The sequence below is a fragment of the Neodiprion lecontei genome, chromosome 3 (assembly GCF_021901455.1).
Source record: "Neodiprion lecontei isolate iyNeoLeco1 chromosome 3, iyNeoLeco1.1, whole genome shotgun sequence".
Taxonomy (NCBI): Eukaryota; Metazoa; Arthropoda; class Insecta; order Hymenoptera; family Diprionidae; genus Neodiprion; species Neodiprion lecontei.
This window is the reverse complement of record NC_060262.1, coordinates 24,944,138-24,970,511: the sequence shown is the minus strand read 5'-3', so window position 1 is coordinate 24,970,511 and position 26,374 is coordinate 24,944,138. Positions and strand designations below refer to the sequence as shown.

The 26,374-nt window shown below is 39.2% G+C and overlaps 3 protein-coding genes and 5 non-coding genes across 16 annotated transcripts in view; 5 read left to right on the top strand and 3 right to left on the bottom strand.

The window, feature by feature from the left end:
• The first annotated feature begins 51 nt into the window (after nt 1-51).
• LOC107217481 overlaps nt 52-26,374 on the top strand; it is a 135,096-nt gene continuing 108,773 nt past the window's right edge. For 2 of the 4 annotated variants that reach the window (XM_046734644.1, XM_046734643.1), the window contains exons 1-2: nt 188-313; nt 1,927-2,010. In XM_046734644.1, the coding sequence (XP_046590600.1) occupies nt 251-313; nt 1,927-2,010 (147 nt within the window). In that variant the 5' untranslated portion in view covers nt 188-250. Of the gene's footprint in view, nt 71-178; nt 314-1,926; nt 2,011-26,374 lie in introns of those variants that run through there. The other 2 variants (XM_046734645.1, XM_046734650.1) reach the window with 2 other exon arrangements.
• Trnai-aau lies at nt 2,942-3,015 on the bottom strand. Its single transcript has one exon. It is a non-coding gene; the product is annotated as a tRNA-Ile (tRNA).
• Nucleotides 5,058-5,131, top strand: Trnai-aau. Its single transcript has one exon. It is a non-coding gene; the product is annotated as a tRNA-Ile (tRNA).
• Nucleotides 6,309-6,380, top strand: Trnam-cau. Its single transcript has one exon. It is a non-coding gene; the product is annotated as a tRNA-Met (tRNA).
• Nucleotides 6,817-6,889, top strand: Trnak-cuu. Its single transcript has one exon. It is a non-coding gene; the product is annotated as a tRNA-Lys (tRNA).
• On the top strand, nt 9,353-9,426 carry Trnai-aau. Its single transcript has one exon. It is a non-coding gene; the product is annotated as a tRNA-Ile (tRNA).
• On the bottom strand, nt 10,609-15,241 carry LOC107217487. 2 transcript variants are annotated; one of them, XM_015655040.2, is made up of 2 exons: nt 14,894-15,241; nt 10,609-14,279 (listed from the first exon to the last, which is right to left on the bottom strand). In XM_015655040.2, exon 2 carries the CDS (start codon nt 14,187-14,189, stop codon nt 11,136-11,138), a length of 3,054 nt encoding a protein of 1,017 aa, XP_015510526.2. In that variant the 5' UTR covers nt 14,190-14,279; nt 14,894-15,241; the 3' UTR covers nt 10,609-11,135. The 2 variants fall into 2 exon arrangements, with proteins under 2 accessions (XP_015510526.2, XP_046590613.1); XM_046734657.1 differs by having other exon boundaries at nt 14,955-15,241.
• Nucleotides 17,507-25,082, bottom strand: LOC107217483 (slit homolog 2 protein). Of its 5 annotated transcripts, XM_046734656.1 has the most exons (4): nt 24,551-24,856; nt 24,198-24,419; nt 20,697-22,765; nt 17,507-20,642 (listed from the first exon to the last, which is right to left on the bottom strand). In XM_046734656.1, the coding sequence occupies exons 3-4, from the start codon at nt 22,296-22,298 to the stop codon at nt 18,990-18,992; spliced, it is 3,255 nt and encodes a 1,084-aa protein (XP_046590612.1). In that variant the 5' UTR covers nt 22,299-22,765; nt 24,198-24,419; nt 24,551-24,856; the 3' UTR covers nt 17,507-18,989. The 5 variants fall into 5 exon arrangements, with proteins under 5 accessions (XP_046590612.1, XP_046590611.1, XP_046590610.1 ...); XM_046734655.1 differs by lacking the exon at nt 24,551-24,856 and adding an exon at nt 25,004-25,082 and having other exon boundaries at nt 17,507-22,765; XM_046734654.1 differs by having other exon boundaries at nt 17,507-22,765; nt 24,551-24,854.

Genomic DNA, 26,374 nt, shown 5'->3' with positions numbered 1-26,374 from the left:
GCCTGCCTGCCTGTATGCGTGTGTATAACCCGCTTTGGCGCCGTGGGCTGTCAACAAAACAGCGTGACAGGTTTTTACTCGTCCTATTTTCTTTTACATTACTCTTTATTGCATCAAATTCGTTTCCGTCATTAATAATTACATCGGTATCAACGTAACTCCCCTCTTTATGGGGAAATTTGAGTATCCGCTCTCTCATCATTTTATGTTTAACGTTGATCGGTAGACCGTCGTTTGTTTATCGTGTTCAATGCGGAATTCAATTTGTATACCGTTCTTCACCGCGGCTCAGTTATTCTTCACGATATTACAGGTAAAATATACCTATACCAAATAATTCGCATTCAGTATGTCATAACTTTCTTCTCTCAAGTCTGTTGGATTCGCAAATTATTTTAATCACTCTATTTCCGTACATTGAATCGTCATCCATCTATGATCATGATCGTATAGCCGATACAAAGTTTTACAACCTATGCAGCACGATCAATACCAATAATTTGATTATATTTGATCGACTTGATCAAACATTTGCGTTAAATTTCGAGAGGATTATGTTTACGCTCTTTGACGTGAAATTGGCAAGTTCATATTCATGAAACATTATATTAGCGTGAGAAGTTGAACAATATTGCTCATCAATTTTGGCTTTAGAGAAAAACTTGGGCTAGTTCAAACAGTTTCATGACATAAAACAATCAGAAAACTGGTACATCATTCGATATGTTTATCTCCTTCATAGAAATCAAACTTTGATGTACTTTAATTTTTACAATTTTTGACAAAGGGAACGATCATCGAACGGTATTCGTTTCTACCGACGGGCATCGCCACGTTGATAAAAAAAAACGTGTTTACTCGCATGTCTGTGTGTACGAAATATGTTCGTCGCAATGTCATAGAGTGTGGAAAGTGTTTTTAGATCAGCATAGAGAACAATGCTAGCAACGAAATTTTCATCACCCAAATATTACATGTATAAATTGGACAAATTGATTATTGTCCATAAGTGCGCGCTAGCGGATGGACAAATATGTATACTTATTTTGTGCACATGGATACTTGGCGGGCGGTAAGACAGCTGCAAGAAAGGAAAATTAAACTGTACGGCCTAAGCGAGAAAGAGCCTGTCTAGTTCGGGGGACAGGCAGATCGGTGAAAAAATTTGTTTGGCGGCATAGAATTTCTTGTTTCTCTTCGTGGGCAATCTTACATTGCGAAATGTTGTTTGTAGGATTACAAAACGTCGATTATGGTGTATTTTTCGAATTCAGATTTTACATAATTCGTGTTCCATCGCCCCAAATCTGGCAACACTGTTTTCTATTTAAAATAACACCAGCCTGAGCAGCTTTCACAATTGAAATGTATCACACTAATATTTGTCGAAATAACAATTAATCCTGAATGAAATTAATGTCGTATTTCAATGCTAAATAGACAGTTATAACAAACTGTCTCGTCGTTCTTCAAATATCAACAATTATTCTGCCTAGCTTCCATATACACGCAAATACGTGCATCACCTTATACATAAGATGGCGCCAGTGCCGCGTGGTAGTGGAAAATTTTCGATAAGCACGACTGAACATTACCGATCCAGTCAAAGTAGTTACCATATAGTGGAATTTATTCGCACATCTTGAAGCTACCTTTCCTTACACATGGCGACGCAAATTCAAGTTTCTTCAGACTGTAATCGAAAATGTAACTTTTGATGAATAATAATCGTATGAAGAGGTCCTACTTTCTACTTATGATTCTCGTTGTAGGTCCACTTACAGTAATGTTATAAACGCACAGAACTCAGATAACCGACTTATCTGTACTTTTATATACATGACGGATTGTGGCTAATCCAGTAATGAATAATGAGTAAATTGGCACTTATGCGTTTTAATAATTATATTGTTTTATTTATTTCAGTGCCTAATGCGTGCAGCGCTACGTCACGCGGAACCCACAGAATTAAACATGGATTATGGTCGGACAATATTGCATTCGAGAACCGTGAGCCTTTACTGTCAAATAAGTAAACAAAAATTTTTTTCAAAAAATGCAGGCGCAGGCTTATAGAAACCGCCTCGTTATAGCTTCTCGTTCGCCTTTCTGTTCAATTTTAACTCTAGCGCCTTGGAGAAATGGTTACAGAATTAGCCGCAGTACCGCGCTCAGTAAAGCCAGCACTCTTCTGTTTCTACATTTTCAGTAATTCTGATTTAATTGTGTAAATACATACCATAGACGTCTAGAAGTTTAATCATCCATGGCGGCTTATTTAAAATCTTCCAAGTAAACTGAAGACCGTGAAGAATTAGTATGGTCAGCTTTAAAATTGGAAAACTTGAGATTACTTTGAATTCATGAGAGTCTGTTTCAGTCAATGTTGAATAAAAAATAATTATCCGATCATATATTTTGGCATATCATTGCTAGACTCATTCTTGTTGCATTTAACAAACACGTAGTTCAGTTTAATTTAACGGATTGCTGACAATCCAGTACAGAAAAGTAATATGATTATTTTTTTTAGAACATCAGTACTTTTTTCAACTACATACCGTTGTGCTCGTGCTAATTCAAATATCACCATATCACCAAAGGCTCTTTTATACATAATTTATGTCTATAACATGCGATGTATTTGTTCATATGTTAAACATAGAATCAATACGCGCTACCAGCAATATTTGTGCCTCGTTAAATAACCACTTTGAAACAATTTCGGTCACATAGAATCATTTAATGCAAAACACTATCTCCATTAGCTATAACTATCAGTGAATCTATTTAAATTATTCAGTTTCCTGAAATATTTTTTTTTTACACATACGCAGGTTAATGACGTCCATTTGGCACATTATTTGTCCATATCTATAAATCTAGAAGGAATTTACACATCAAGGGAGATATAGAATGAAATGGGATAAAAAAATTAACCTGGCCCATGAGGGGATCGAACCCGCGACCTTCGCGTTATTAGCACGACGCTCTAACCAACTGAGCTAATGGGCCGATAGAAATGTGGTAAGTTTAAATTCTTATGTTGAAAAGTTGCAACATTTTTCTACTGAGTGCAAATTTTTATGATAAAAATTAAAACTTTCCGCGCTCACTTTCTACTAGATCGAATTACTGAAGGGCTTTACTCAAAATCAGAATAAGACTTCGTCGTGTCAATATCAAGTCGATGACATTCGTGTGTTCGTTTTTATTATAAATAGTATTTCAAATCATAATTATAATCGTCAAAGTACTTTGAAAAATCGCCAGAAAGAAACACACTACAAAATTGAGACAACCTTTCGAGTTACACAACATTGTCCCATTTCATTTCTTGTATTTTCAAACATCTGCCTCATTTTTAAAATTTTCATGCAAGTGAAGCGAATAAACAGTTCCTGTCGTAATGAGTTTATCCCTTGCATAAACGATCTGTTTCATGGAATTTTCTTAAAAATATAACAAATGTCCCATTGCATGCGCCTGAAGAAGGGAAAGAGTAGCAAGCGTATCGTTACTACAGGTGATCAACCAACAGGCGCTTTGCTGCTAATTCCAAGCGAAACGAGTTGATTTATTACATCTCACGAAAACGAAGTGAAAAATATTCACTTTCTGCGTAATTGGGAAATTTTTCCGGTAATAAAATTATAATATTCAATTACTTTTGCAGGCAGCCTAGTGCCGTTTTGTATAAACTTTTTTCTTCTCGCACTATCTGCTCAATTTCTCGACATGTATTATACATTCGTAGATACGTTCATGTTTATAAGTGATTGATTCATTTCGTCCCTTCTATTGGGTGAGTTTAAAATATGCAACCGTTTTTAAAGCCATTACAAATTCATCAATATTCGATGCTTCAAAAGATTTGCAAGTGTGATTCACGTGACCTGGGTCGATGGTACACAAGATTGTTAATTTGATATCGTTTCACTGCCCACATTTTCTCCATTGTCCGGATGACTATGAGTTGTACTAGCGTGGGCGATATAACTTAAAAAATTGTGCCGATCTAACGGCAGTTTACGATAGATCTAATCTGGGGTTGCGTAAGTGCATGCTATTATTTCGGATGCATACGTATCCAGGGCTCCTTAGCCCCAGGATGAACGGTCAGATTGAATGCAAATTTACTTAAATATACATATATTAGGTAGGCACAGAATCGGCTAGGATTTTTTCTTGACACGCTGGATTCACTCGAGAATTTCGTTGCCATGTAGTCCATCGGTGAAATTTCATTGAAGTCATTATCTTATAAATCAGTCGTCTTATAGTCAGAGCTGCTAACATTTAGAAAATTTTAGGTACGGTTGATTCAAGTGATTTCAACATATTCAAGTTAGCATTTCGCGGATAGCATAATTCATGTAATTTGACATCAATTTTGAGATATCTCAGCGTAATGATTTCAGAATTGAGCGTAGGGGTTGGTCAGGATCTAATTTCTCGCATAATGACCTGACTCGGTTTAGATGAAAGATTAAACTTCACGATCATCTAATTTCCGAATCAGGGCCCTAATAGGGATCTTCTGCTCGATATGCACAATAAGCAGCTCATTGTCAAATTACGCGATAACTCATATACCGGCCATCGAAAGCTTTTATGCTAATCAGTAAAATTCCTCTACTATCTGGTAACGTGAATTCAACGAGTCGTATCGCGGCACGACGATGATGCAGTCGATCAGGATGAGACGCGTGCTGAACAGGCACAGACAAGTTCGTTCGTGCCTTCGGCCAGCTGACTTGCAGCTTGTCGACCTGCACGCTTTGTCCGGAGTCCGGATACCCGCAGCACAGTCCATCGCTTCATCTTATACTGATTGTGAGATGTGTAACAACGTGTTGCAAAACAGGAAAATGTTTCACAAGTTGATAGTGGATTTCCGGGTCATTGTTGAAATGGAAAACGGTCGTTCTTTCTAATTATTTTGCAAATTTTGGTCATCAGTCCGATAGTTTTCTTCCTTTTCTCAACACCCGAGTTTGTTCGAATTTATTTTAGATTATGAATTGATAATTGCTTATTGTTACTCTCTTGTCGACGGCCCATTAGCTCAGTTGGTTAGAGCGTCGTGCTAATAACGCGAAGGTCGCGGGTTCGATCCCCTCATGGGCCACTTTTTTTTCAAAATGTCGATCCTTTCGATAATTTTATTTGAAAACAGATATCAAATTTCCTTGGAAAATAAATCCAACATTTTCTTTCTGAGGTTCTACGCAATACTCTGAATAATTCTGTATACTTGTCAGTGATTATCTGCATCCCCACATCAATAGATTTTTCAAACTTCTCTTAAAATTCTATAAAATTGGTTACTCTGTACTTCTATAAAAAAAAAAAACCTCATCGCTGTTATTGTTACAGTAAATTTAAAAATAAATCTCATGTATCAAATGTTGGGCCTGATGTTGTCAGAACCTCTGATGTGTTTCTTGAATATATCTTGGCATCATTTGGTTTTGTAAAAAATTTCTAGTATCCGAACATTAGTTTACTATAATACTCCAACGAGTTTCCATAGATCGTTGCTCCGATAGGTAATTAATTTTTTTTTTTTTGAAATTTTGCTGAGTATGAAAATATGTTGTACACAAATCTATTTCACCGCGGACTTTTGCAAATACGTAATGATTAAAGAAATTGGTGAGGCCAAATTCTAGTTGGATTGAAATTTTTTATAAAATTATGAGGTTTCTTTTTCAATCGCGTCAGACTTCTGCAGCAATCAAATGTACTTTTTTCACTCTTGAGAGAAATTATGATCAAGTACATACCTTTGCCACACCGAATATCGGTAACAATGCTATCTTCTTACCCTTCGAGCTTACCCATACACCCTGTAAGGGACGCAGTAGGTACAGAATCTGTTGATTTGGACGCAGGATAACGTGTTTCCATGGATAGGTGTGTTCTAAATTATATAAAGTTCATGTCCTCAACCTTCAGATCTCAATGTTATCAACTACTCTGAAACTACCATAAAATGCCCTTTTCCCTCGATTTTTTTGTGCAAAATACTCACAATGTCTCACCTAATTGAGTCTAAAACTCTTAAACACTTTTTAACCCTTTATGCTGTCTTCCATCGAAAAGCACTAATTTTTTCTACTAACAATTCCATTATTGCCGATCTAAAATATTTGTAATATTCATTCAAGCAGTTAAGTATACTAAGAGGATGTAATTTTCATTTAGTCAGTTGTTCAGTTGCTCAATACGAATAATTTGAATCAATGGACATCTGATTGGCAAATTATGCTTATCTACAGCTTTAAAGTCCCTAATGACACAAGAGCAGAGTGGCGCAGTGGAAGCGTGCTGGGCCCATAACCCAGAGGTCCGTGGATCGAAACCACGCTCTGCTAGGCGAGACAGTATTTTTGACATCTTTTTCATTTATTTTGTCATGGTCGGTGGTTTTGTGTGTATCGATTGTATCTATCGATAATCTTTTTTTACTAATATCAGTATGTATAAATACTGCTTAGTTAACCATCTTCCGGTAGAGATTTCTTGACCAATTGTGATTCTTTACATGCCTGATTTAAATTGAAAAATCTACCAGCTTATCTATCAAACAAATTCGTCCAGTAACAATTTTTGGCACGCAAAAGTGTTACATTTTCATAAACTATTCGTGGAATTACGATAACCCCGATTAAATGTTTTCCCTACAAACTCGAACAAATAGCATACAGTACATTTAAAATTAGATCAGAGAACTTGGAACGTGAGAGAATTTTTAGACCTAGTCAACCATTTTTACTATCTATAACCCATAAGTTTCACGGTGTTCACATAGCCCGGCTAGCTCAGTCGGTAGAGCATGAGACTCTTAATCTCAGGGTCGTGGGTTCGAGCCCCACGTTGGGCGGTTAATTTTTGTTTCAATTTTTTGCATATTCAAACTTGCACCTCAAGTTTTAATTAAATTTCAACGTCTTTAGAAATTTTGTCAGTTTTTAATTACAATATTTGTGTTCCGTGATCTCCTTATTACTTTGAAAACTTCAAATTCATGAATCTCGTTATAAATTTAATAATTTCGAGTCAACGTAGAATAATTTTTTGCTCAATAAATCTGACTGTAATTTTTCAGTTCTGCACAACTGTTGGAAGTATCTGATTCTCCGTAAGTATAGATGTAGGTATACCATGGAAATACTATGAGGGCGTTGATCCAGTTTACGCTCTACTAGTTTCGCGAGTGCTACTGTATTTACGGACGCTTCGGCCTGCACTTCGTTATTGATATTTCTATTCAAAAATACGAGAGCTAACTGTTAGTTGTTAGGTGAATAGCCTGAGGTTGTGCGCTCGTTGGGGCGTATGCTCATTGCCGTTACCCGTTGGATATACCTTGATTCCTGCGGAGTCCATGATAATAATTCATAGTAATAAATTCTGAGCAAACATGTGCCTGCTTGCATCCGGGCTGCAACTTGAAAATAACAAACACGAAGGATAAAGAATGGTAAAAATTTCACTGTCTATAATAGAGTTTCCCAATCATTCTGAAATGGTTGATTGATACTTGGAGATCTTTCGAATTTGGATTGTACGAATGTTCATTTGGCGCATCAAAGATTGGAAAAGCCAAAATTAAAAGTTCATATTTCTCTTTAAAAGTATTCGGGTGGTATTTATTCCTCAATTTGGACAAATTGTCATTCTATTTTTCTAATAATTTCACCATTATTTTAATCTGACTCTCTGCGTTTTCCGGTAGCTAATATCTGTTCCAAAAAAGTATAGCAGGCTTCGATGAGTACGATTTTGATACATCTTTTTAGACACATGACGAAGCTGTTATCATTTTTCACCTCAAAAATATTTCCCGGTTAAACAGCTAGGGAGTAGGGAAAAGTGTAGATTAGGAATAGATACATTCTCGTAAGTTCTTTCGATTGCTGTTCAGCTATACACGTATAAAGAGCGATTGAAGGTAACCAAAGAACTCTTCTCCCTTGTGCATTGCTATGAATGGGATCCGTCTGCTCGTGGAGTGGAGCATCGTATAATGAACTTTTTTTTTGTGTCTGAAGGATGCTGCGATGTACATTCTGAACCCCACGAAATGAGAATGCACCAAACCGAATCTGGACCAGGGGTATACCTGTGTATAGATTCTACGAAATGTCTCAGGCAAAAAAGCGTCGTTTCCGACAATCGTTTCTCAATCAAAGGAAAATGTACTCTAGCGACTTTGGTCAATACTTTGCTATGACATAAGTGCACAATCCGCCTTTGGAATCATTCATTTGAATTGATATTAATTACCCGTTCATGAGAAGCATATCTAAATGCAATTGATGTGGCCATGTCAACACGCTTATCATAGCATCCTCATGTCCGTTCACCGGTGTTCTCGTATATTTCCCCCAGTGATTCGAACGCGTTCCTACTTTGATGTGAATGGACTTATGGTGACAGTGGATAGTCAATTGCTGAAGGGATTCAGGTCTGAAAGTGATTGAAAATATCTCAAAGCGCATGGCGTGGTTGATAAGATGTGAGCGGCAGGGCTGAAAACGGTACGCTGGGACTGTACCCCATGCTTCTAGATCCCTTTTGCTCTCTTTCATAATTTTATGACTGGATATTATCCACGCTAGCATCTAACGTCTGTAGAAAAAAGTCAACGCAATTAAGCAAGGAGAGACTCGATGTTCCGTCCGTCCGCGTATCTATAACCCGATGAGCGATGAAAACGACGAGACAATCAAACCTCGTGCTGCTCGCTGAAAATGAGCTTGAATCCCCTAATGTCACCGTTGACGACTCGATTTCCGAATATCGCCGTCTGTAGCACACCGCCATTCCTGAAAACCTTTTTCTTACACTCGATTAATGAGCTTGTTGATCTGTTATAATGAACTATCTTATTAAAGGTACTTTTCCTTTTCACTGGTGACAGAGAAAAGTTCAATGCGATGAGAACACGTTGAGACTGCTTCAGCTTGACGAGAAACCTGTGCTCGTAAGTTTTTATTTCGTTTTCTTCTTTTCCGCGGCGATGATCATCAATCGTGATATTTAATAACTGCTATCCTATATCCACTTGTATACCTTGTTTTGTCTGAGTCTGCCAAGAAATTACAGGTTATTATAGCTGGTCGTAATACGAACTTTGCTCGACGTGTGATAGAGGATATTAATAGTCAGAATAAAAATATTCAAAGCTCGTTACCGGAGCGAAATATGGATGGTGAATACTCATGTTCTACTTTATACAAATGTTAGTACGTTTAGTCAATATCCTGCCTTTACGTGAAATATAATCTTATCAAGAATAAATGAAAGGTTCATGACTAGACACGGTTTCCAACGTCACCACGGCCCATTAGCTCAGTTGGTTAGAGCGTCGTGCTAATAACGCGAAGGTCGCGGGTTCGATCCCCTCATGGGCCAGGTTATTTTTTTTCTTCAATGCTAAATTGGCAAGTTGGAATACCCGTAAATGTACGATGTCACGAGTAAGCGTGCTGATTTCGCTGATTACCTGTAATCAGTGTTCTCGAATCCTGGGAATTGTTTAGTTCGTTAATACTTATTCAGACAGTATGATATAATTTTGACTCATCCTTTGCATGTATGCACAGCTATATCTAGATTCTAGACCCTGCGATATGCATATTGCGCGAGACTTGGATAATCTGATGAGATAAGCACAGCGAAATATTCCACCATATATGTTAATATACCTATATTCCGCTCACTCAGAACATTACTGAATTATCCAGTGGAATATAGATAATTAATACTGTGTCAATGGGATTGATAGACGAATGGTTTACGATTGTATCTGCAACCCCGCCATATGTACGTACATCCCAATTGTAATTCTTTCAACTCGCTGAGCGAATATTAACGGACTGCTAAAAAACGTAATGAAAATTCTGCGATATATCTGTACTATTATGTGAGAGCGCAAATGCCTGAGGGTAAGGATGTCATGCAGTTTATTCCGATTAGCGGAGCAGGCATCACTTGCGATTCAGATTACCTGCGCAAAATAAGCTACAGTATATCGTGTACCGATACGTTTCTCATGATCAAACGTAAGAAATGTCGGCTCAATGACGGTTTAATTGAGCGAATTATTCTAAAAATTATCCTTATATTTCACGTTTAATTGTACGTGTGCTCCTCCATACTTGATGTACTTTACGATGTGCAATAATTGTAGCACGTTTGTTGGTGCAGTGGAGATTTAAAATTCAAATACCTGCGGCCAAGTGCTTAATGCTCTTTGAGCATTTATAACGCATTGCTTTTGGATCATACCTTATATCCCGCCCGTTCAATGATTGCGGCTTACGAAGAACCTATTATTTTTATCAATGTAACATTACCGATTGAATAATAATCGATATTTATGTCACGTTATCAGATTCTCTCGTAAGCTATTCAGTACCGATAAATGGCAAGCTTCCATTCAATGCGCAGATCATCCGTCAAATTTCAAGTTGAAACGAAGTCTTCCTTGCGATATTCTTGATTCAATCTGAGCATCCTTATCCAACTGAAATATCATTCATAATGATTTTATATTTGCAAGAAAATTTGTATAATTTATATTATAAAATTGGATGACTGTAAAATATTATCATTTTTTTATGGGGTTTCTGAGTTTTCTCGCCGCACAGACGTCGGATCGACGTTTTAAAAATCGTACTTTTTCCACCGCCCCAACACACAGCTTTTGACCTAAATTATAAGCATCAGAGAAAATAGACGTAAATATGTAAACTTTTCTCGCGGTTGTAAGCAGGTATAACATCAGTATCGCCCAAGTCGAGAGACTGCGAAATTGACGGATGGCACTAGCTGGATATTGCAAATTGAAACTATAGTCAATCAGTGATGATAACACAAAACTCTTATATTTATAAATACCGCAGCCACATTACTAATACATACAATATTTCGGCGGAGTTAAGGATTTCATTGAGGTGACAATCTGGCTAATTGCGAGAAATGCAGCTTTTGAATATTAATTCCATTCTTCTCCTAAAGACTACCAGGCGAGGCACTAAGACGATTGACATGCCCTTCTTCGCGTCCGAACATGGTGAGGATGGTACTATTCCGACGCAAAGTTATTGGACGCTAAGAAATTAGTTAGGAATAACGCGTTGTCCGTCGGTAGTTCCAGAAATTTCGTAGGTGATGTTACGGGCGTAAAGAAAATTCGTTAATTCTTCACGACATCTCCATTTCCAGGGATTAGCTTGCATTGTAACAACTCTCAGATCTTTTAAAGACGAAAGAGAGCTGGTGTAAATGCACCTAAGGTTGTTCCCCTGGATGGCGAGTGTCTCGAGGTTGGGCAGGTAATCAAATACGTCAGGTTCGATTTCCGAGATCAAATTCCATGCTAGTCCAAGCCGTGCAAGATTGGGGAGGTTGTGCAACCAGGACGATCTTACCGTCGTTATATTTGTTTCCCGGAAAATCAACCTCTCCAGCTTATTCAGGCCAGCAAAAGCCAACGGGTGCACGTCGCTAACGTTGATGTTGTAAAAAATCAAGTCTACTAAATTTGAAAAGCGCACAAAGGCGTTGGCTGGAATAACGGATATATCGGAGGTGGTGATCTGAATTCTCTCTGCGCCGCTTGGTATTTGTCCCAAGATCTGAATATCGCCACCCTTGCACACCCAAACCTCTAAGGGGAGCCGCCACATTTGAATGAGCGAGCATCGGTCCTCAGGGACTTCGGTGTCTAATTCTACGGTACTAGGTGTTGAAACATTTTCGTCAATTCTTTGGCCTGTGACGGTCAGGTCTACGCTGTTATCATCAATTTGCATAATTTTAAAATTTCCCATCAAGCTCGAAGTTTCTTCCCGGGTCTTCTCAAAACTTCGAACATTCTCGACTCTCTTTGTTTCCTCCATTTCTTCCTCGGCGTAAGGTCTCATGCTGTCGATGGAGTTGGTATCATGATCGCTGGCCGTTTTTAAGCTTGAATATTCTTTGGTGCAATTCCAAAGTATTCCTTCGACAGAGAAATCGGTATCGTAATGTATCTGCTGCTCGTCTAGCCACTCCTTCAGCGTTCTCAGACACAGACACGACCAAGGATTACCGTGAATATGAATTTTATTTAACTTTGTAAGGTGAGAGAGTCCGTTCATGTTAACGCAGTTCAATTTGTTGTGTGAAATGTCAAGCTCTTCCAGATTTCTCAGTACTTCAAAGATACCTCCATTGATTTTAGTAATCGGGCTGCGTGATAAATTTAATTTTCGCAAATTCGGAATATTTTCAAACCAAGCAGATTTAACCACATGGATTTTACTGTAGGTCAGGACAAGTGTTTCCAGGTTTACGAGCCCGTCAAAGGCTTGTGGCTCAATATCCTGTACAGGACATCTTTCAAATTTAAGTACTCTCAAGTTCTCACCAAAGCGAGCAAAAATGCCAGTGAATACGGTTTGTACATCACTTGCATAAAATTTAATGACCTCTGCATCCGCAGGAATTAATGAGACAGCCCATATTGTGCCCCAGCGAAAACTGTACGAATTTTCTGATGGAATTACTGTTACATGCCAATTTTCTCCTTCATCGACCTCTGTAGTCATTTCAATCGGGGACGTTGTCCATTTGAGTTCTGTTCGTTCGAACGCCAATGCATTGTCTAGCTGTTCTTCTGCTCGGAGACGGTAGTATTCATAGTTGGAAATTTCGATGTTTCGATTGTGAACAACCTCCTCTACCTCCATAACTTCTGGTCTTTGTTTGTTTATCCAATTTCTACCGTCAACTTTCAGAGTTACTTCCGAACTTTTGGCCAGTCCAGTTTTCTGGCCTTTGACTTTTACCTCTCGTCTTTCGAACGTCTGATCATACAGGTCATCGCTGTCTTGTACGTATCCGCCTATGCATGGCCCACGTGATACGGTATAACTAACTCGTTTCTCGTGTAACCTCTTCCGAAGTCCTTCCTGACAGCTACACATCCAAGGATTGTACAATAAAACGACCTCCGTGAGGTGCTTCAGTGGGTCGAAAGCGTACGGGGACATGCACTGTATCTTGTTGTTGATTAGGGTCAGATATTTCAGTTTACTGAGGAGCACAAACGCGTTTGGCTCGATATGCTTGATTGCATTTCTAGCCAAAATAAGGTACTCAAGGTTATGGAGATCCTTGAACCACTCGCTCTTCACCGTGGTGATACTATTGTTGAATATGTACAGCACCTTCAATCTCGATAAACCCACGAATGCTTCTGGGTCCACTTCGCTAATGCTGCAATTCCTGAGAAACAAACTCCTCAAAGAGTTTCCGAATCTGAAGAAGGCGTATCGTGGTACTTTGTAGATTTGCGAGTCTGTAAAGCTGATTGCTATCGCGTTATCTGGCATCTCGTGTAGAGCTGCAAGGTTCTTTCCAACGCAACGAACAGACTTCGCTATGTTCATTTCGATGTATCCATTCTGTGAAACGGAAATGTTTCTAAATGTCTTGTAGAACGGTAGTGAGTAATCTCTAATTGAATCTACATCTTCGATCATACACGCCAATCTCTCTCCCATTGAGTTTCTCAATCCGTAATTGATGCCTCTGTCGTTCACCCACTCCAAGAGCTCCGCGTAACAACTGCATAGCCAAGGATTTTTGCCCAGTCGGACATGTTCCAGGCTTCCTAAAGAATCGAGAACTTCCTTCGATATGCAGTTCACGTTGTTATCCTCGATGTTCAAATACCGGAGTTTGGGGGTTAACGTGAATACATTTGGCTCAATGTACACTATGTCATTTCGATTCAAGAAAAGGTGGGTCAGGTTGTGCAATGTTTCAAACCACGAAGCTTTGAGAATGCGAATATTCGACCTGTAAAAGGTCAATTGTTCCAGGCTTCGAAGACCCTCGAACGCATTGGGGTGAATATGTCCGATGTCGCAGTTGTAGAAAGATAACCCGCGAAGGGCTAACCTGGAGAACGCTTTATCCGGAAGTTGAGGAAACTTTGAGATGGAAAATTGTATCCATTCTACATCGTCAGGAATGTCAAGTACATCGTCGAAAGTAGCCTGGACGCAAGAGTATACGCTGTTTCTGTTGTCGTCAGTCGTTACGATTTTGCACCTATTGTGGACCGCGGTACAAGAAGCGATGACCAAAAGCAGCCAAGTTATTGTAGAAACGATTGTCTTCATGGTCGATGCCTACTGGATCCGATTAATTTCGGTAACTGCGTTCAGCACGAATCAAATCCAGTCATAGTACGATGCTGATGTATTTGAGTTCTAAAACCATAAGAAATTTCATTAGTAGGTATAGTTACATTGGTATTTCACAAATTGACCAAGATATTATCGTTTTCAATCGTTCTAAATACAGTCAACTGGCGAATCTTTGTCGCAAGCTTAAAAGTCGAGTAAAACAAGCAACGACGTGAAAGAATCGAATAAATAGAGCAAAGAGTTACCTGTAATTATGCACATAACTTCAATGAAATCTAAATCGTAGATTTATATTACGTGATATTGAATTCTGAAAACACCAAGGTTCAAAAAATAATTATCTTTTCACAAATGAGTAAGTTATTTCGTATCAGTAGTCTGTTTTTGAAAATACTCTATGCTTGCGCTGGACCGCTAATACATCGAACATCTAATAATCAACCGCTTTCTAAATTTAAGGAGAAAATAACCATTACCAAAATATTCCGTAGGCTCATTTATCGTTGATAGGAATTAACTGATTTGTTCAAACTGTTTCGTAATAAGGTGGCGCATAAGTTTGAAACTCAGAATGCCACAAGAAGAATGGATAAGAAACCCAGGTAACTCTTTACGCTATCTATTCTTGCTGAACAAAATTATTCACTAATCGATCATTCGTAAGAATAGGTATTTACCTTCGATCCAGAACCAAAGAATTTAGTTGCTCGTAGATTGAAGTTTTCAGTTTAAACTTACTGATGACAAAGGAGATATATTTATTGTTTCTTTCGACACATAAACGTCAGGGTTTTGAGCAGATTATTGGAAAAAATCCCACTGCAAGTGCCGACTTCAAATTGCGTGCATCAAGCACATTTGCTGGTACGCTGCCACTGAAATCACTTGCTGCGTTGATTATGAACACAGTAAACGATTCCACCGAGGAATCATGTAACTTTTCCACCGGGATGTTAGCGATGCTGGATCTAAACAGTTAGAAATTGCAAGCTGTTGCGTATCATGCACTGTCAACGATGAAACTGAAGAGCTCGGTCAGACTGATAGAGACTATAACCAAGTGAGTGAAGTGACGTTAAACGGGAAGAAGATAATTATCAATTTTCGAATTGCGCGCTTCCCGTTGCACGAATAACACTTTAAGGTCACGATTGGATTCTTGCATACACAAGGATCACGAGTCAAGGTACGATGAAGAAGTCGCGGCGAAGGTGTATCAGTGAAATCTAATTATACGTAATAAGACAGAAGCTTCATTAAAATTTACTCGCGTTTGAAAGCTGCGACAATAACGTCAACGCACGAACAACTTGGGTTCAAATCGGAGTGTCGCACGTCTGTTGAATCTTTTCGCGGACAGTGTGCGACGTCGGGGCGCCTGTGTGCAGGCAACTGACGCTACTTTCTGCAATTGACATTAATTTGTCGGTTCTTTCAGGACAAATGTCGGCCATAGATGTTGCCTACACATAGGCGGATTATACTTAATGTTCTTTCCATATGTAGAACAGCTGTATGGAACGTCCCACTATTGTACGAACTAAATGTTGGAGACGTGGGAAAAAACTGTTTGTTTCCAGACCTTTGATAACTTTTTTATTTTTTTGTCTCAATATACATTGGTGATTTGATTAACAATATCATATGTGATAACTGCGCCGGCCAATCCTGGGACGCGTTTACAAGCTAAACTACCGCGAATCTCTATCCATTCCTACATTGATAGAGCGTTGGTGTTTAGCAATGAGTAAATGACCTCGTATATATTATTGTGTTCGGTAGTAATTAATATACTGTAACCTAGTTTTTTCACGCGATCCCCAAGCCGAATAACCCGACGATCACGAACCAGTATTACAATGGTTTGGCATCCGCGATGATCCTAGCTTTGACAATAAGGGTAAAACTTACCTATGCTTGTTGGGCCCCAGGTGTAATCCTGCGCGGATTTTTATCGAACGCTACAGATAATCGGTCTATTCGTGACACCCTTAGCCGGGTCAGTATTGCGGAGAGGAGGTGAGTAATTTGGGGAAAGACAGAGAGAGAAAGAGAGAGACACTCGACAACGACGTGCTAATTTAAACGGAGAGAAGGTTATTGCCAATTTTTCAATTAATGTGTTTTTGTGCCGCAAATAAACCTTGTGAAGTTGCTACAAAGACGAACTCTTAGTCTAGTGAGCTTTTTTTTTATTTACCACATTTCCGTTGTCTGTTTATTAGCTTTTAACTCGATTCTTTTCGTATCGTATCATATCTTTGAAACTGTATATTTAACGTTGCAGCGATTTGAAGCAGTATTAATATGAGAATTAGCGAATAATTTTACGGAATATTTCAAAATGAACCGAGTGCAAAGTAATTTACAATAACATCCGGACAATGTGGTGAAAAGAATCACGTTGTTTATTGGAAAATTGATGTACACGAATCTCATTTCTTCTGTGTACCTGTTGCATATTTTCATCCCTACTCTAAATGTAATTTTCGATATTTCTCATAATTATTCCATTCACGTAAGTGAAAGAAACTTGAACTGGAACCAATGCTGGATTGAATGGATTCTTATTTTTAATGGTTAATAAAGCTTGGTTCGGATTCAAATTATTTTTTTTCCTGCATAAAGATTGAAAAAAGCTCACGTGAAGCTTCGCACTAGGTTTATGCGTAAAATCATAACATATAAAGTGTAAAGTCGAGTGAAGAGCAGACAAAAAATTCCACAACTTCAACACAAGGTGAAATATCGATTTTCTCACTGTAGAGTCCAAACGTTCCTCAACGTTGGCCGGATAGAGATGCCTATCAGGCTAACTCATACTATAGTATGGTTTTAATGGTTTGGAACACATACTCACACATCGCGCTGCAACGTAATGTTATATATAAGTTCTAAAAAAGATTTAGAGCATGATGAATCGGATCCCCTATGATGACGACACAAAATAAAGCAAAGCGAGAAATGGAACGGGGTCATTCGATGTGGAAATTACGGAGGGATTCGCATCGCGTATAGTTGAGTTGAGATGCTTTTATACGACAAGTTCAAGGCCAGGAAGATGAACTGAAATATGCGGCGTGAAATTGAAAACTTGAACTTTGCGGAGATCTCGGTATTGTCGACATCACTATTTTATGAACTGTGAGGTCGAAACCCGAGCAGAGTTCTCTATGTACCTGGAAAAAAGTATTCCAGTAATACTGTAGTTTCGAATCGAGGCGGTCCTGAAAACAGTTTGATCAGAATGCAGATACCTAATTTTATAAAAGTGATTATAGTATTGAAAGTAAAAAGTAATAAAAGTATTTATTTTTCCATTATACGAGATGTTATATTACTAAAGAAATAATTGTACGCATAAGTATTCATCAATCATTATATTTCGAGTTCAAGCTCTAAAGAGCAAATATTTGTCGAAGTGATATATTATGTGCTTCCACTGCGCAGCAAAAATATATTAACAATCGGGGAAAAATTATTATTAAAAATACATAACTTGCAAAATTATATAAATTAGAAAAAATATATATTATTCATGAATATATTCTTAGACAACATTTTCGAAGCAATATATATATTAGACCTGTCCTTAAGAAGGGCAAAATCGAATTTTAATAGTCTTACCCCCCAATTTGGTTCGTACATAGATGACAAGTAAAATTTTTCATTGGGATTAGATATATCTTTGTTAGACGTATTACTAATTGTAAAACAGGAGCTATTCCTTCTAACGTGTTACTATACTTATTTTAATTCTACAATTAATCATTATCGGCAATAAATAAGTATTTTGATTCATGTTTTGGCTTCGTACTTTGACGAAAAAAGTTATTTGTACGGGATCATTAAGTCAATGTGTGAACACAGCCAGCGTTTAAGTATATTATACATACTTGTTATTCATACACGTGTTATATACATAGGTATGTATATAACGTAGATTTATGTTTGATTTACGTCATGAAAAATTGAAAAATCTGTTTAGCTATTTCAAGGCACTTATCGTTCAAGGTGGTCACGTCTTTTATTTGTACGCATCGTGTGTAAATAGCTTAATAAAATTACGTTGCATCATTATTTACGGTTGCATCGGATGAAATACATCTAATTAAATACATAAAATTTAAATATTGGTTAATATAACGTTATCAAGTATTGGAATATGAACGAATTATTATGGCACTGTTTTACTCATCGAGTTGAAATTTCTAAAAATAACATGGGCCGTTTGCCAATAAACTGTATGGGAGTACAAAATTAATAATTCTTGTCTATCCGTCAAGTGCATTTGAAAAAAATTTGATCCGATATCGACATCGCGCTTGATTTGCTCGTGCTATCGATTCATCTGATAGATTCGTTGGTCACAACATGTTCATCGCAATTGACATATTTGTCAATATTAAAAATGACAAGTGCTGCTTAGTCGAAACATATGTAGGTGTACCGTGTGAAGTATAGATTCAAAAAATGTATACAACCTCAATCAGTATAAAACTAGGAAGCACTTATAAATTTTTGCGGTATCAAAGCAGCTAAAACTAACACTTTCATTACCAGGCTATTTCATCTGGAATTTCAGACGTAGGTATCTTACGTTCACAATACGTACGTTGATATTTTTACGTATATCAGATCAAATATATCACGTATGCGTGCAAAACTATACGATGAAGAGCATTAAATTTGTAAATTTCGATCCTTGACGCATAGCTTGCAAGTGTAATATTAGTCTCACGGCAAAAGGTGGTTTATTTTGGTCGACTGACGTTAGAACTTGGTGAAAATAAGCATAGCTATGGAGACGCATATCACATTGACCGCCGAGGTCGAAGTGTTCGTAGTTCCTTTCGAATTCGTGATAGGCGCTGCCGTGCTTTCTTTTGTGTAACATATGCCGCAATTTATAACTCTACCGTGATAAGTATCGAACTTTGTAGCACTGACGTTACGTCTTTGAACGAAGTCTTCCAATCCCTTCAGACATCCCCATTTCCACGGATTCTCTTCAAACGACGCTACCTTAAGATTTTTCAAAGGACTCAACGATTCTGTGTAGATGCAATCGATCTTGTTGTCCTTCAGGGAAAGTTCCTGCAGATTTTGCAGATGGCTGAAAGTGTCGGCCTCAATTTCCGTCACGGAGTTTCTCGCCAGTTGAAGTTTAGTCAATGCGTTGAGTTCAGAGAACCATGCCGATCTGACAATCGGTATTCTGTTATCAACTAAAGTTAGCAGCTGCAATTTACGCAATCCACGGAACGCGAACTGATCGATATCTTCAATGCTACAGTTGTAGAACAGCAACTCCCTTAAGTTTGCGAATCGAGCAAAGGCGTCAGCTGGTAATTGTGGAATCATGGCATTTGTGATCTTGATTCTCTCAGCGTTACTCGGGATTTCCTCCAGAACATGCAGATCACCACCAACGCATTCACGGCTGTTGATACCGTACTGACTATTTAGGTCGAAGGTGCATCGATAGGATCGTAGCGGATGGGGCGGTGGTGGTGGAAGTGATGGAAGTGTTGGAGAAGTCGTGGAAGTACTTCCTGGGATTCCACCTGTTGTAACGTTGCTCCCGTCACGTGAGTATACAGTAGTACTTCCTATACAATCCCAGTGTGAACCTAGCTTCAAACGATTCTTGTCGTAATATATGTCACGACTATCCATCCATTCGACCAGCTTATGTAGGTTGAGGCAGGACCACGGATTATTATCGATGGCCATTACGCGCATGCTCGACATGGACGAGACTGATTCGGTTCCGATTGAATTCAGTCGGTTATTTCTTATCTCAAGATATTCGAGTTTTTTCAATAAGAAAAACACACCGTTTTCGACTCGTTGGATATGATTGCACGACAAACTGAGCCGTCTTAAAGAAGGTATGGCCTCAAACCAGGAAGTTCGTACCTCCGTGATGTAATTAAGGTTGAGATTAAGTTCTTGCAAGTTCACCAGCCCCGCAAAAGCTCGAGGTGTTATGTGCTGGATGCTGCAATTTATTAGCTCGAGAACTCGGAGGTTACATCCGAAGCGGGCAAATGTATTATCGAGCAAGTGGGGTATCACAGAGTTCTGAACTGTTATTGATTCAGCCTGCTCAGGAATCCTACTCAAATTCGATAGTGTTGCATCTGAACACAAGTACGATATTCTAACAAAAGACCATCGCGATTTTACTATTCGACAATCTCCCGGAGGTCCAAAGTCTTTTCGCGATATCTCTGTAACACTATCCAGATTTGTCCCTAATGCAGTGCAGCCAGTTTGAGGACGTGGTTTATATTCCCAATTGTGTGTTTTCCAATTTTGTTCGCGATGTTCTTGCATTTGTATCGTTTGTTGTGATTGCGGTTGTATTAGCTCCTGCTGCTGCTGCTGTTGCATGGTTTGCTGTGAATGCTGCTGTTGCATTTTATATTCTGATTGTTGCTGTTGCACGGTTTTCTGTGAATGCTGCTGTTGCATTTTATATTCTGATTGTTGCTGTTGCCGTTCTGTTATATTGAGGTAGTGTTCATAACTGGTGATTTTTTTATTTTGTTCGTGTTGAGCTTCGTTTTTTGCGATCTCTTCGTTCTGTTCTTCGTGATAGTTTCCAAAGTGTGTAGGGAAGCCTTCGTTGGACTGAATCACAGAGCCGTGGGTCGTTTCGGCCTCTTGATTTTTAATTTCTGTTACCACGCTTTCAGACTTATGTTCATTTACACCGCTCTCATATTCCGTTTCAGATCGATGCAGATTTTTTTCGATCTTTTCAATCGTACATTTTCCAGTAGACATTTTGTACCCGATTTGTTTCTTATCCAACCAAGCTCTAAACTCTTTCTGGCAGTTACAGACCCACGGATTGTCCTCAATGTTCACTCTTTTGAGTTTCTTTAGAAACGAAAATGAATCGGTGGAAAGGCACTGTATTTTGTTGCCATTGAGATTCAAAGTTTCTATATTTCTAAGTGATTGAAACAGACTTTGCGGTATATGTGTTATTGAATTACCATCCAACACGAGTTCCTTCAATCCGTAAAGATCCTTGAACCATTCAGACTTGACCTCATTAATGCTGTTATTGAAGAGAACGAGTTGCTCCAGTTTTGACAACCCGACAAAAGCTTCCGGCTCAATTTGATTTATGCTGCAGCTGCTGAAGTTAAGGCTTCTCAAGCTGTTCCCAAATCGGAAGAAGGCGAAGTCTTCTATCATTCTTATCTTAGTTCTTTCAAAATTTATCGATTCCGTGTTATCTGGGATCCTGGATAACTCCGTTGAGCTCAATGAAACATACTCCGTTTGCGATGACGATGCATTTTTGTACATTTTTTGGTACTTCTCGCTGCTCAATGCGGTCCATTTGTACGTGTGTAATTCCGAGATGCTTGATCTGGGGCCAAAATCTTCCATGCACTCATATTTGAATTTCGACAGCGCATCTTTTGCTCCCATGTTTATCTGACGATTCGCCATCCAAACTACGAGCTCCATGTAGCAATTACAAAGCCATGGGTTCTTACGGGTTCGCATGTTTCTGAGTTTCCTCAACGGCGTCAGGGCGTGGTACGGTAAACAGCTCAACTCGTTGTTCTCAATGTTCAAATATTCGAGATTGGGAATGCGCAGGAATACGGTTGGCTCGATGTACATGATTTGGTTGTTCTCCATCGAAAGGTGGGTGAGGCTCGTCAAGCCTTTGAACCAGGAAGCTCTGATAACATTTACGGTCAATCCATAGAAGGTCAGCCATCTGAGGTTGACAAGGCCTTCGAAGGCCTCTGGATCGATGTGCCTCACGTCGCAGTTGTAGAAGGATAATCTGCGCAGGTTGAACCTGGAAAACGCCCCTTTCGGAATGTTTGGTAATTTCGAAACTGAGAATTGCATCCACTCGGCCTCACTCGGAATACTCTGGAGGTGATCAAGGGTCGCCTCGACGCACGAATACACGATAGATCTGCCATCCTGGGGCAGTAGCATTTCGCATTTACCGCCGTCAGCGTTGGCTGAGGAGACCGTCGCCAAGAACGCGAGGACAAATGAGGTGAAAATGTGACTCTTCGTCATCTTCGACGTCATCTCAAACGGTCAGATTCAATCACGTCAACAGCTTTAGAATTCCCCAACAATGTGGTAGTCCAGATCCATGCGATAGTGGGATTTACCTTACGCGAAGAGACGAGATACACGCGGAAAGTCAATCAAGCATACGTTGTTTGCTTATCTGCCAACACTTGTGCTTCGACTTGTTATTCCTTGAAACTGTTGGACGGCTTTTTCAACTACACCACTTTTTTATCGTCTCCATAAATTCGTCAAGGTTATATCACCCACGGGTACGTTTTACAATTCAATCGATCCACCCACGCGTCACGCTGGGTAGTTTAAAACGTGGCTGGGTTATCGTATACACGCCTTTAAATCGTCACTTATGCTAATCGATTTCCCGCTGGTCCCACACTGCGATGCATTGCAAGGAATTCATGTTCTTCTCATTATTCTTCACGCGGAAGCTCAATCTTACTGGATGCGTGGACCTTGATCGTCTGCAATGACAAAAATTTCAGTCTGGTAAGTATAAAAGCTAAAGTTCGTGATTGCGAGGACGCATTAATTACAAGTGTTAATAACGGTCGTATGTAAACAGATCAGAAACAGTCAGTCATCACTGCACATGCTATTTTTGAGTCCGTCTGTGACTGCATAGATTTGACCTTGTTTACGCGACCAGCGTTAATCAGTGTTACGGTTTTCCTTATACAATTATGCCGTCAGTTTGGCGGCATGAAATTCTGCTATACTATGTTTTTGCAATCTTTGAACGATGATTTGTCTTAAAAATTCGTTCTCACATTAAAATTAAATATTACATTTTTTTTGTACACGTTATTATTTTTTTGTTACAATGGGGATTATAAAGCAATTGGGAAACAATTTACCGTCTTGTATAGTTAATCGCATCTAATTTAACGTGAGGTGGATTTCGAAATCATGCAGTTGAAGTAGACGAAAGGGAGCTTCAATTGAGCACGAATTCAATATGAATTCTAAATTAAATCAAGAGGCTATGACTAATTGTGCAAGAGGTCGGTTTAGCAGTTCTCCATGTACATATACGTGCCAATGCAATTAACGTTAAGAACACCAGAGCTCTACCTTTTATGGTGCCGTCACACCGATACCAAGTTAGGCAGCGAACGATTTTTAACCTTCCTAACGATCATCATTTTATTACTGAGAACAATCCAGTCATAGAAATCATGCTTACTTTGCAGTATGCTCACAAGCAGGGAAGAAAATACATTGATAATGATAAAAACTTGTTTATAATTTATCGGTTTTTAGTTGATTTACAACTCTGTTAGACACATTGTTTACTTTAAAAAATGCAATGATTATTTATTATCAGTTTTTTTTTAATTTTCAATATGAACTTGCTTGCATAAATCTTCTGTCACATTACGTTTTTCATTAACTCTAAAGTGCAAGAGAGTAAATCACGCTCAATTCTACAGTTTCCAGATCACCGTAAACATGGATTTCTAGTTGTCCTAGGCTAATTCTCCAAATGAACTTGAGTTTAACGGCTAAAAATCTATGTACGAATGGGATATATTAGACCACGATTAAGTAAAAATTACCGATACCGTTAATAACGCTAGCCTTTCTTTTCAATCGGTTCACACAATCGGTGAAAAAATTAGTCGCCTGGCGAAACGTGAGTCGACGGGAAGTTTCTAGAAAAAAAAATTCTTGTTCAGCGTTACGGCATCAGCATTTTTGATGGTATAGAAAGAGCGAAAGCGTGGTAGAAAGAGACGAAAAGAGAAGCAGACACTACACCGTGTATCGGCAGAGTCGGTTCTTATTTCGTGCGTGTAATAATTCAGCTGCATTGTTAATGTCTTTTGTTTGCTGGGTTGAAAAGCAACAAAAAGTACGCATAATTATACAGGAAGCGACGTGACAATCACGTACGTTCAATGGCGTGCCGCCCACAGGTGATCGATGTCGGAAAATTCGTTAAGAATAAGGAACGGCGCACATCCAACACCCCGCCCTGCAGATCCGAGAGAGTTTCGTTAAACTCGCCGATTAAATCCAAGGGAAGGTGTTTTTTCTTGTCGTTGATGAATAACAGGCCATCTTGTATAACAAATGTATTTTGGCCAAGGTCCACAGTTCCGAAGTAGTGCTCACCTGTCACATAATAACAGTAACAATAACAACAGCAACAAGAGTGATTACGAGTGCGAAACCTCAGTCATTGTATTTTAAAAACTGTGTATAATGAATTTGTCGTGAGTTGAAAATTAAAACGGTCCGCGTACTTTTTTCCTTATTCAATACCGCAGGGATAATCCGAACCGTGTTAAACTCACTGTTGACGGATGAAAAAGCGCGTGGTGAATCCGTTTTTGTAACTGCTCACCTAATTCCTCGTCTCTTATTTGTCGTTCGGATTAGTGCGAGGGAGTCTATACGCGCCTACTGACAGACCGGGATCAAATGAAGCTGCAATTCGCGGCCGAAGGTTTTATATAAGCGAAAGGACAAGGTCGACTTATACTGCGCGATGCCAGGCCAACTATTTATAGAATCGCTCGTTGCGTCGGCTCTGATAAACTTTGGCGCCCCACCCCCGCATCACCACCCCACTCCACCCTGATCCTCTCTTCGGCCAAAAAATAAATTGAGATTCACGTGAACGACGAAGATACGGTAAGGGGGGGGGGGGGGGGGGGGGGGAGGAGGAGGAGGAAAAAGAAGAAATTAGCGCTTACGACGTTGTGATTCACGTGTTGACGAGGAACCGAGATGGTTCATCCGTACTCGCGACTGTCAACGACGAGACTGCGGCGTTGGCGACGTGGGAAAACTTGCGAGAGACTCACTCGCTAGCTCACTCCACTCATCGTCGTAGCGTGGCATGGCTAGTGGGACGCCACTATACGCCGAATAATACTGTAACCCAACCGTGATAGCTTCGGTGTATCGATTCCCGAATAGTATGTTTTGTGGAAAAAGGAGGCAAACTTGGTCTTTTCGGACCGAGCGTAAGTTTGCAACATGAGTCGCAGGTGAGCCGAAGCCGAATATTGTAAATACGCGAGGCGAAAAGAACGTTGCCTCCTTGTTGGACACGATTTTTTGTATAACAACAAGAATATGTTACGCGTTTTTTCACCAAGCACGAAATTACGGTTAGAGTCGCGTAATGTCAGATTCTCCGGCGACGGCGCATGCGCGGAGTACAGAAAAGATCACATTCTTATCCTAGGAGTTGAAAGTGGCATTTTCTACACTCCGAGCATGCGCTTTCGCAGACTCGCAATACCGTCATAGAAACGTGTATTTTTTGTGCCGAAATCACGCGTGGGAAAACGTGTAAACCGTGTCCGCGATATATGAAAACAATTTCCTCGTCGCTCGTATTCCCGGTGTTGAAAAGAGACTGTTCTCGGCACCGAAATGATCCTGATCACCTTGCGAAGGTGACCTTAGCATGTTCAACTGCGTTGGTCTTTACGCGTATAGTCGGTTTTTCGCTTCTCCAGGTTTATTTTTCTTTTCTCTTTTTTTTTTCTGTTTATCTCTTCAACTTAATTTGCCGTCGCGTGGGCTAGATAAGCCGCGTATTACCTAAATGGGTCTCCACACCGCTCCACACGATTATAACTCGAGATCATCGCCTCAGTCCTGACGATTACTTGACTCCAAACGTTTACTGGCGTACTTGAAGCCAGACCGAAATGGGTTTATGGTCCATTTGTTGTGGATCAATGAACCGCATTTAGATATGACGTAATCCACGGGCTCGTACAGCGGGTGCTTGCAGGAGAAATTGACTTTTCTCTGTTCGATATGGCAAAACAGTTAGGAAAAAAATTGAATATATCGTTTAAACATCAATATATAATGTTCGCGTGGGTAAATAAAGATTGTAATGATTTTGCCGATTGTATACGTATACGTGTATAACCCTCGCAATAAAATAAATTCAAATCCTACAAAGTTTGTTATTCAAATTTCTTTATGCGCACCGCACCGTTGGAAGTAATTTGTGCAAATGTGAAATTCGTTGGAATTAACACGATATTTTAACATTTATTTTACATACCGTTTATATCTGTATGTCATAATATTGAAATAAG

What these genes read in the sequence shown, in the direction of transcription:
- LOC107217483 (XM_046734655.1), bottom strand. Translation starts at nt 22,298, where the DNA reads ATGACGTCGAAGATGACGAAGAGTCACATTTTCACCTCATTTGTCCTC.
- LOC107217487 (XM_015655040.2), bottom strand. Translation starts at nt 14,189, where the DNA reads ATGAAGACAATCGTTTCTACAATAACTTGGCTGCTTTTGGTCATCGCT.